The 10752-nt window shown below is 37.3% G+C and overlaps 1 protein-coding gene across 1 annotated transcript in view; it reads left to right on the forward strand.

Moving 5' to 3' along the window:
• CNOT4 (CCR4-NOT transcription complex, subunit 4) overlaps window positions 1-10752 on the forward strand; it is a gene marked incomplete at its 3' end in the record, with an annotated part of 26540 nt that overhangs the window by 2024 nt on the left and 13764 nt on the right. The window contains exons 2-5 of the mRNA XM_010073209.1: window positions 5460-5657; window positions 8539-8625; window positions 9158-9259; window positions 10069-10194. Of these exons, the coding sequence (XP_010071511.1) occupies window positions 5460-5657; window positions 8539-8625; window positions 9158-9259; window positions 10069-10194 (513 nt within the window). The remainder of the gene's footprint in view (window positions 1-5459; window positions 5658-8538; window positions 8626-9157; window positions 9260-10068; window positions 10195-10752) is intronic.

Raw genomic sequence — 10752 nt, forward strand, 5'->3', positions numbered from 1 at the left:
AGACAAAGCTGTTGTGGCCCAGAGACCCCATCAGGATCTTGAGAATAAATAATTTTGAGCAGCACAGTTGATGGCAGCATCAAATATGTCTGAAGAAGCCACCTTTTTGAAGTGTGCTGGACCTTCTGAACCAGGTATGTGGTTTTGTGTGCAGTGTGTCTAGTTCCTATCTGTGTGTAGTAAGGTTTCTTGGGAAAAGATCTAAGCGGTGTTCTAGTTCGTATCTGCTATGGTCTGTATTGGTTGTGACCACTTACAATGATGAAATGCAGAAAATGGCAAAGCAACAGAACTCTTGCAGGAAAGTTTATAGTAGGTACTATACTTCCAGCAGGTACATCATGTTTATAGTGTGTATACCAGTGAAGGATACTTGTTACAAAATGGACTTGAATAAAAATATATTAAAGCAAGGCTGAGTACGTTATGCAAAATCACATAATAGAAAACTGCTATTTGTGCTAATGGTTTTGAATGCATTGTCAGTTCTCTAGTGGTTTGATCACTAGTCTATGGAGAGGAGCCATGAAGGAGTTCCCTATCCAAGGATTTTTGTTGAAAGGTTTGGGGGAGATTTTGGATAAGGGTGTGATAGAATATTTTGGCTATACACTATAGTGGTGCCTATGCCATTAGTTTGATAGATCTTAACTGTGCGTTGTGTATAGCCTGTTATTTTCCTAAACTTCTCTAATTTACTTCTAAATTAAAAGATATTGGATTGCAGTTTTTTCTACCAAGGAGAAAATACTTCTACATGCTTCAGCTGTTAGGTAGCTTAACATTTGCACATGCAGAATGTGTTCTTGTGGTTGTAGTCAATTGAATTAGTGTGTCTTAAGTTTACTCCTGTTAGTAACAGTAGTAGACAAACGTTTGCTTTGTTTTGATTTGTGAAAGTAAGGTGCTAGTATGAATTTAACTTGAATGCTGGTTGGAAACTAGTACTTGTTAGTGTTAACACATTGAAAGCTTTCTAAACTTTGTCTGAATCTTCTGAAATAAACTCGGAAATTGTTTCTGTTTAATTCATTAACTACAGAAAGTACTTCCTTAAAAAATAGAATTGACCTGCTTTGAGTTCCTGATGCCCTTCAGAATTGTAGGTGTAGTTAATTGTAAGATGCTAAGCAAGCCTTCCTGTTTTTTCCAGTCAATTGATTTCTTAACTGACTGAAATAGCTGCTAACTAGTCAAATTAGAATGAAAATATGCTGTCCTCAAAAGAGATTTCTGTAGCCAAAAGCTGGATTACAGGTCAGCAGACTGTCTGGTTCTGGTTGTAAAGCCAGTGATTTTTATCTTTGCAGTGATTTTTCTTTATTCTTCTTTTTTATTTTCTTTAAAATCTAGCGGCCTAGGTACTGTTTGTCATATGAATAGTACGTAGGATTTTAGTCACCCACTGAGAGTGGGTATAGCACTCTCAGACCTGCAACAGTCGTCAGTTGTTGCAATTTTTAAATCCAACAGTAAAAAAGCCTAGCTCCTTCACATTCATGGCTTTGTCCTTCCACCAAATAATATAACTTGATGCAGATGTTCCTGTGGTGTGGCTTTCCCATGTTCTTCAGTTCCTCGATTTAGGGAGCTTTATTCCTCCTAGCACCTAGTGTTCAAGATGGAGAGAAATAGTAAACTTCTACGTTTATGACCAAGAAACTAACATGTTTTAAGCATGTTTTGTCTGTTTCTCCTACTCCTGCTTTTGGGTAAAAGGAACACCTGGTCTTAATACAGTCTTCAAGCATCAGTTGTTTCCTCTGGTGCTTTTAATCCCACAACTGAGTAGTCTGGTGCAACAATCAATATTTAGGATTGCATAGGAAATTGCTGTGTTTTATTCTTGATGTAAGTAGTATGGTGTATACTGTGCGTAAGCCTTAATGACTTTCTCTGTATTTCTCATTTCAGAACCTATTTGGTAGCAAGGCCACAACTGGGAAATGTTGGTACATCCATTGTGCGGAAGGAATGTGACCCGTCTGGGAATGACAGAAGCCAAGTGCTTGATAAATCACAGCTCAGCTTTCAACAGTTGGGAGAATGTGAGGGGAAAAAAGTCTGAACGAAGACAAAACTTAAATAACAAGACAAACTTAGGCAGGAAGACTGAGAATTCACCAAGGGCCATCTCTGATTAAAGAAATGAGACTACAGAAGAGACATTTGAACTTCTGATGAAGTTCTTGTTAGGACTACCAGCAACTTGCAGTTAGTGTAAACAAAGTCTGGTCATTTTCTATGTTGGCACATCTTGTTCAGGTGGCTTCCATTGTTTTTTGCTGAAGAGGATTTCAGTAACTCAAGTGGAGGGTGTCAGCTAAATTTAGTAAATCACTGACGTTGACATCTCTTAATGTCTTGCATCTGAAAATACATAAATGCTGATAACACTTGATGTAGCTACTTTGTTTGGATCTCAAATCCTCAACCAGCTGAGGAATCAGTGATAGTAGGTTAAACAAATATGCTTCCTGGTCGTTGGGACCATCTAGCCCTCTGTTTTATTCCATGCGAAACAGAATTGGTTTAGGTATGTCTAAAAAAACCCCAAACAAACAAAAAAAAATCAAAAAAACAAAAAAAGGTGGCCGTGTCAGCAGCATTGCCACTTCAGCTGTTGCAAGACCTGAGAGCTTCTGCTACCTGTGGATCCTACCCCTACCCCCGTTTTCTAGGGTTGGACAACAGATGAAATGGTACTGTGAGGTACACCAGCAGTCAATCCACCTTGCTTAGCTCTCAGAGCCATGTTCCACCAGCCTTCCCTGCATATGTTCTGTCTGTAGTTGAATTATCATCTGAGTTCATGAACTTCAACACTGTGGGAAGCAATCCCCCTGAAGATGAAATGTCCTATTTGTACACTGACTTTGTCTTTATGTCAAAGGATTTCTAATACTTACTATTTGTTAGAATTAACTTCTGAAATGTTGTTTCTGTGCTTACTTGCCTTCCTTGCTCCTTAAATACACTATCTCCTCTGTTATCATGTCATACATATATAGGTAGGAAAATCATCTATCACTTCTTAGGATTTGGTTTCTGATTTATTCTTGGGATTCAAGAGGTGCATGCAGATTCATTTATAGCTCCTGAAAGTAAGATATCCAGCTACTCCTTAGAAGCATTAAACATGTCATAAGAGTGACAAACACACATATGAGACACTTCATATATAATACAGATCTACAGTATCTAGCTGGAACTTTTGATGATTCTGTTGCTCAAATGAGTGCTGTTATCCATGGTGGCAAATCAACTGCTGCTACTTCAGGATTGAAATTCTTATTCAGGCAGTCTCGTACTTTATGCTGCAATGAAGACATTTCTCTTCCCTGATTCTGAAGTTGCTGTTTAGTTGTGTGCTGTCCCAGCAGTTCTTGTGCTCTCCTGTACAAATACAAGCTACTAGTTTTACTGTGGACAAATAAACGTTCTCCTCAGGGTTATGCTTGAGCTACCTGGTATCTTTCCTGACTAATGTTCAGGACCTCCAGTAGAAAATAGCTGTATAGAGAAGGAACATACTGCGTGACTTGCTTCTCATTTGAGAGTATGCTCTGAATGTGGCTATACTTGGCAAGAAAGAGGCTGATGAACTTTGGCAGTGTTTGCTGTAATTTTCTTAGACCTTCAGGAGCCTTACTGAATCTCCTGAAAACTATGAATTCATTTCTTGCGCAGTACCAGAGACCAGCACACTTGCAAGCCTTGCCTTGCATAGTATGGGATGTGGAGAAGGAATTAATCAGTGAAAGGATGGATTGTGGCCATGATACCACATCACTTGATGCAGGGCAAGCCACTCTATTATTGAACTACATCTGCTTATACTGGTGTGCTTGTTTTCTTCCATTTCTACTTGAACTCAACTTGACTGTGATGACTGAATTAACTCTCTTTGCTGAGCTTCTCTTCGCTAAAACAAAACAATGTCTATTCTTTTTTCTACATGATTGACTAACACAGGCTTTGAGCAGCTCTTTGAATAAAATGAAATGCCTTGCAGAATTATTCTGCATCTCTGAAGTACATGTGTACATGTGTTAAAACTCAAGATATATTGGCTATATTTATAATATATTGGCTATAGCTGATCTCAGATGACCTTACTGACAGGTCGTTGCTGTTCATCAGGTGCATTGTGAAATCTGTATAAGGTGTTCAGTGTTACTTGTGAATAACAATTTAAAAAAAAATGTTAACAGTTCTAACTGTGATTCAAGGGTAACATGATTTCTACCATTAACAGATGACAGTCAGGAAAAAGTTGTATATTTTTTTATTTTACTTGCACACTGAAACCTTTTGGTTATGGTAGTATAAGCAAAGAACTTAGTTCAATATATTGGTGAGTTTAATTTCTTTATCTTGAGTCTTTACCTTAATGCACATCTCCTTTACTATTCTTATTTTTTACTTCATCTCTTTTTATTTGAGATCTATCTTTTTGTATACTTTCTTCTGTGTTTAGCATTACTTTATTTATAAAGTGTGAAATCTAACTTTTCATATACTTTCTTCTGTGTTTAGCATTATTTATAAAGTGTGAAATCTAACTTTTCAGTCTGAGAAAAGTGGGACAGGTAAGGAATATGGGACTGCTTTGGGGAGTCATCTAGGGCAGAAGACAGTGCACTGTAGCCTGCAAGACCGGGCTAAAATAGTGCCTTTATAGAATGCGCTGCATGACTAGGGCAATCTTGCTAGGTAACTCTGAGGACATTTGTACTTCTAGATACTTTGGAGATTTAAAATCTGTAGTGTTATGTCTGTGTTTGAGGAGTTATCTGTAGATGATAATCTTGAGGTTAAAAATGCACCTTTGTCCAAGGAAGACAAAGCCCAAGTTTCAAACTGGTATGCAAGCATGACAAGAATACTGTTAAATCAGTATGCAGTAACTATATTGAAATCAGTTGCTTCACTAGGAGGACTTAACCATATAAATATTGAGCTGTTTAATGGTGTTACTGTCTTGAACTTGGTGGGCCACTGAAATTACATTTGTATTTTGATTTCTTATCCTGTAGTCTCTACTTAAGTACACTTAAGTATCCAAATCTATATCAGACAACTAAATATAAAATGAACATGCAGGGCATGCTTGCACCCTGCTTACTATGCTATGTTAGTGAGATCTTAACAGGATGTGTTGGCTGTCATGTTGCAGCTGCTTGTAGTGTTACCGAAATGACTAGGCAACTGGGTTAGAAAGTGGCTTTTGCCTAAATCGGTATTATGTCTATAAATAGGAGAATTCAATGAAAATATGCAAGACATCCTCCTTTCCCAAAGGACTGAATATGCTACTTCTGTAATGTGGCTAGCCATAACAATCAGAACAACATAGCAAATGAAAGAAATTTGTGCGTTTAAAACATTGGGATTAATGATTTTCAACTGCTTTGTTTCTTGTATGGGTTGTTTTTAATGGTATTTGTTATATTTAGCCATATCCAGAAGATCCAGCAGTGTACAAACCACTCTCCCAGGAAGAGCTGCAAAGGATAAAAAATGAAAAGAAACAGAAACAAAATGAGAGGAAACAGAAGATATCAGAGAATCGCAAACATTTGGCTAGTGTACGGGTTGTACAGAAGAACCTTGTCTTCGTGGTAGGGCTATCTCAGCGCCTAGCAGATCCAGAGGTGAGCAGTTCATGCTTGCAGATCTTGATCTTAACTTACAGTTAAGGAACTATTGGAATACCCTTCTGCCCACCCTTCCCTGTCTCCCTGATGGATGCAAAATAAAGCAGCATTGAAAAGGTTCACTTCTGCTGAGGCCCCCTCTTAAGGAAACCTATTCAGCTCCTCCAAAATAGCATCAATAAGTGTTTATCTTTGCTTTTGGGAGTACAGATGCTCTGTTTTTTTGTTAAGGAAATTGTTCTTCGTATTTGTTTAAAAATGACTTGTTGTTAAGCTAAAAATAAGCTTAAGGATTTTTTTTAGGTACTCATTTTCCTAGGCTGGATCTGCTGGCACTTGACAGCTGTGTCATATGCACCAAAAGTTCTAAAATGGGAGTTTGGTTGTATTTTAAAGAAATAAAGTGTAGCACAAACCTGTAGGGGCAGAAGAAAAAGGCCAGCACTTGAAGTGTAACTAGGAAGGAGCATAAGGGTGATGTCAGTTTAGGGGAAAATATTAGTAAGAAGATGACCCAGGAAAGAGCTGGCTTGCTACTCCTGCATTATCAAAAAGAAGCTTTTCGTTTGATAGAACTGATTGTGTTTAGAATTTTTTATTTGCTTTCATCGTCAGTCAGCTTCAGGTTGCTAATGAAATTCGTGCTTATAAGTACCTTGAATTAAAATATGGAGGGAATGTACTATGGGATAAGATAGATGTCTTCAAAAGTACTCTGCAAAGTTAAATTCACCTGATTGGACTAAATTGTCTGGAGAAATACCAAACAGAAGTGTCTGTCAGTTTCTGGGCATTTGCAGAGTAAGGGCTGCATCTTGGTAGACTGGGGAGGAACAAATGTAAAAAGTGCTTTTAGTGGAGGGGAATAAAAGGGAGGCTATAAAGGGAAGAGAAACTGACCTGGTGTATAACACTTGAGTTTCTATAAGGATGTAGCAACAAGTATTTGCAAACAACTGTCAGCATTTCTTAGGTGCTACATATTACTGAAAAATGTATTCAGTTAATTTGACCAGATAGAGGGTTTGTGAGTAAGAGGGATAATAATTTATGCAGTTTTTTTCTTTTTTTTTTTTTGGTAAACCTCAGATAATTCCACACCGAATACTTGAAGTAATTAGAAGTGGGTTTATTGGTGTAGTAAGTGGGGAGGAAATGTTGTACTAGGTTTGGTCATAGCGGTATTTTCAGTGACATAGCAGAAGATAATGCGTACTTACTGAGTATTGCATATAGTACCAAGGTGACTTGAATTCCAAGAAACCTGGAAGCTGAAAGAGGGCAGATTTAGGTCAGATATTAGGAAGAAGTTTTTCACTGTGAGGGTGGTGAGACACTGGAACAGGTTGCCCAGAGAAGCTGTGGATGCCCCATCCCTGGAGGTGTTCAAGGCCAGGCTGGATGAGGCTTTGAGCAACCTGGGCTAGTGGGAGGTGTCCCTGCCCATGTCAGAGGGGTTGGAACTTGATGATCTTTAAGGTCCTTTCCAACCCAAACCATTCTATGATTCTGTGAAACCTAGACTGAAAGAGAGATGAGCTTAAAAAAAAAAAAGTATTCAATATAATTGATTTAAGTTTTCCACTTAAGCAGGCAAAAAACTCCTGCACAAATAAAGAATATTTGGAAGGGGAGATTGACTGCTATTTGCTGTTTCCACTTCTGTTGACATGCTGTTATAAGATTGTGAAGGCCCTGCTGTCATATATTATCAGGAGTATTATCTGCAAGACTCTTGAAGAAACTCTTCCGCTTTACTCAGGATTGTCAGTCTCCTTGGAATGATGCCTGAGGGTGGGTCTAGAATCTTTCGAGAGGGTGTAGATCATGTGAAGAGCAGCCAGAAGAGACCAGTGAGTGGCTGGTTGTCTATACAACATGCTGTGTAGTTCTAGAGGATGTTCCAAATGTGATTAATGCTGGTAAACCTTGAAGACATTGATGGTCCCTTGAGCAAGTTCGTGGCTCAGTACAGTTTAACTGTACTATCCAGGGTTAATATGAAGACAGAGCTAAAGAAACAAATCTTCATTTTAAACCTCACAAATTGTCTAGAACTAAAAATACCCTTAGGTTATCTACCTTTAGTCTGAGTAGTCAGTACTTATGCACCATCTTCCATTACGGGTGTAGAAAAAGAAAGGCTTTTAGTAACAAATGTCTCAGATGTATTGCCAGTTCCATTGGCACACAGGTAACTGTTATTCAACAGAGTTGCTTAATATGCTAGAGGTGTTCCTGCTTTGCACGGGATCCCTAGATGGTGTGTTATTCCTAACTGATGCAGCGAAGGGCAAGACAGGAGTTATTTTTTTTTTTCTTCAGGGATGTGATATTCACTCATTCATTTCAGCATGATGCTGATTCTGAAACGTTTTTTCTTACCCCTGGAAAGTGTCTTAGATTGTCTTTCTGTACTTAGTCTGGTCTTATGAAAACTTGAGGCTATTGTAAGCTATTTGGTTTACTCTTTCTCTTTGGAGTGGGGCAAGCGAGTCAGGATTCAGCATTTTCTTCCTAACAGTTAATACATCTTAATGCAAGTTCAAGATGGTTATTTATTTTAAATCTGGAATGAACGTGATTTTTATTTTTTCCTGGAATTATAAAATAGGTACATCCCATTCAGCATGAAATACAACATAAATGTGGGATATTCTGTATTTTAAGTTCTTTACTGCAGTAGTAACATGCTCTGTATTGGAAGCAACCATGTTTTACACTGGAAAACAAATCTACATCTTCATGCTCTCCTCCTCTTTGTAGAAGAGAGCTGTTTTTTGTTAAGGGCTTTAGTTGCAGAGTTACACAGATGAATAAGTACAGCCCTGTATGAATTACCTTTCCTGTATAATACTTTAAATTTATTTTCTTGTAGGTTTTGAAACGACCAGAATATTTTGGGAAGTTTGGTAAAATACATAAAGTTGTCATTAATAACAGCACATCATATGCAGGCTCACAGGTAAGTCAGAGGCCCTTGTGATTTATTTTTTTTTAATTCCTTTAGAGAAAATACATGTGTGCAGAGTGAATATGGGGCTTTCTATTTGTGATTAACCAACAGGTTAAAGAAGTAAAAAGAAAAAAATACAGCATTGCAAAAAATCAAATTGCTGTTAAGTTACTGAGGCATTGTCCAACCAGACTCTCAAAGCTGGGTGCAAGATACAATGTATAAAGATTAAAAGCTAGGAGATAAGATGAAAACATTCAAAGAAGCAGCAATGTGGCATTTATTCACTAATCTGCATTTTGGGGATAAAAGACCTTTTTAGAACTTAGTATTTTTAGAACTATCAAGCAGCATTTTGATGCATTCCTTCTTTTCTCCATTCTTCATGCATTACATCTAAATTTTATGAATTCTACCATTTTTGTCAGTTTTTCTGTTAAAAACATCTACCTCTGAATATCAGTTTATAAAGTGAGCTGGTAAAAGACATCTGTGTTGGGGGAGAAAAAAATAAACAAAATATGGTATGTTTTCTTTCTAGGGTCCAAGTGCCAGTGCATATGTAACCTACATCCGGTCAGAAGATGCTCTCAGAGCCATACAGTGTGTCAATAATGTGGTGGTAGATGGCAGAACACTTAAGGTGGTAATATTTTTACATTCTTATATATGTGTGCTAGGACACTAATATCAGTGCATAGTATAAAATTTTATTTGTATGGATATGTTTGTGTTGATGAACAAAAATGTCCAGTTTATTGGGTATTGGGCTTTGACCTACTTTCCTAGCATTAATCACAACATGGAAGTTCAGTGAGCTTCCAGCAGGCAGTGTTTTAGGGAGTTAACAGGTACCTTCTTAAAGCAAAAGTTTGAGATAAAGAAAAAGATGCACCATCTCCCCCTTCCCACAGTGGCTTTTTTGCTGTATTGCTTCATAGCACAGTTTGGACACCTGATTATTTACTTTTACAGAGCATTTCTGTAGTCAAAACACCACACCTCTCAAAAGCTCCCTGGGAATTGCAAGTTTTTTTCTTTCGTTATCTGTGCAAATAGGTATTCAGGCTGACTTGGCCAAATTGGTGGCTATAGAAAATTATCTAGTTAATATTAATTTCCTGACTCTGCTACAAAATATTAACCCGTGTGATGTAATACAAACTCATAACTACTTATTTGGCTTATGATTATGAAGGCAAGTATTTACTGGGGCTCTTATTTTGGTGTTTAGATTGGATGAAAATAGAAATGCATCCAAATTATCTAATCCTCAAGTTTATAGATTTCTTACAAATGGACTTCGTAGTCCATCTGCATCAAAAAATGCATTATGATGGAACTCCGTATCTTGGGAAGGAATTTTTTTTTGCAAATGTAGTTTTTTTCTTGTACTGTAAAAGGCATTCTAAACCTCCAGTTTACTTAAGTTTTGGGTTTTTTTTTCTTCAGGCATCATTAGGTACAACAAAATATTGCAGTTATTTTCTAAAAAATATGCAATGTCCAAAACCAGACTGCATGTATCTACATGAGCTGGGAGATGAAGCAGCCAGTTTCACAAAAGAGGAAATGCAGGTAAGTGTAATGAATGGGAAACACATGAAATGTGGCATGTATGTATTTTATAGTATATAGTTTAGTTTAATATGTGTATAATGTAACCTTTTGCTTAATGTTATGGCAGAGGTGAATTTTGAAATGCAAAAGGTGATTAACCAGTTGGATATCGGAAGTGAACAGATAATTTTTTTCATTGCACACTGCTTTTAAAAGCTGAAAAGTCCACTAAGTGTTCATGAGCCAAAAAAAATTGAAACAAATGCTTAGCCAAGAAATCAAATAACCTTGAGTTAGATGCTTACCCTTTGTTCGTACCAATAGAATGTAACATGTTATTTTAAATCTCTGTGAAAGATGTTAGTGCAGATCTTGGTTTTCCTGTAGGATTTGTGTGGGGCCAGTTATTATGGATTAAGTGTGGTGTTGTAATTTGACTATGCTATCTGAATTCTGATATCTCTTTTAGCTTGTGAAGGGTGTAGAAACTGTTTGGAAATAAAACATTGAGGGTAACTGTAATAGAGCATAAATACTGATGCAGGGATTTTTTTACCATCTCAACATCAAAGTTCT

The sequence above is a fragment of the Pterocles gutturalis genome, unplaced genomic scaffold (assembly GCF_000699245.1).
Source record: "Pterocles gutturalis isolate BGI_N339 unplaced genomic scaffold, ASM69924v1 scaffold6852, whole genome shotgun sequence".
NCBI lineage: Eukaryota > Metazoa > Chordata > Aves > Pterocliformes > Pteroclidae > Pterocles > Pterocles gutturalis.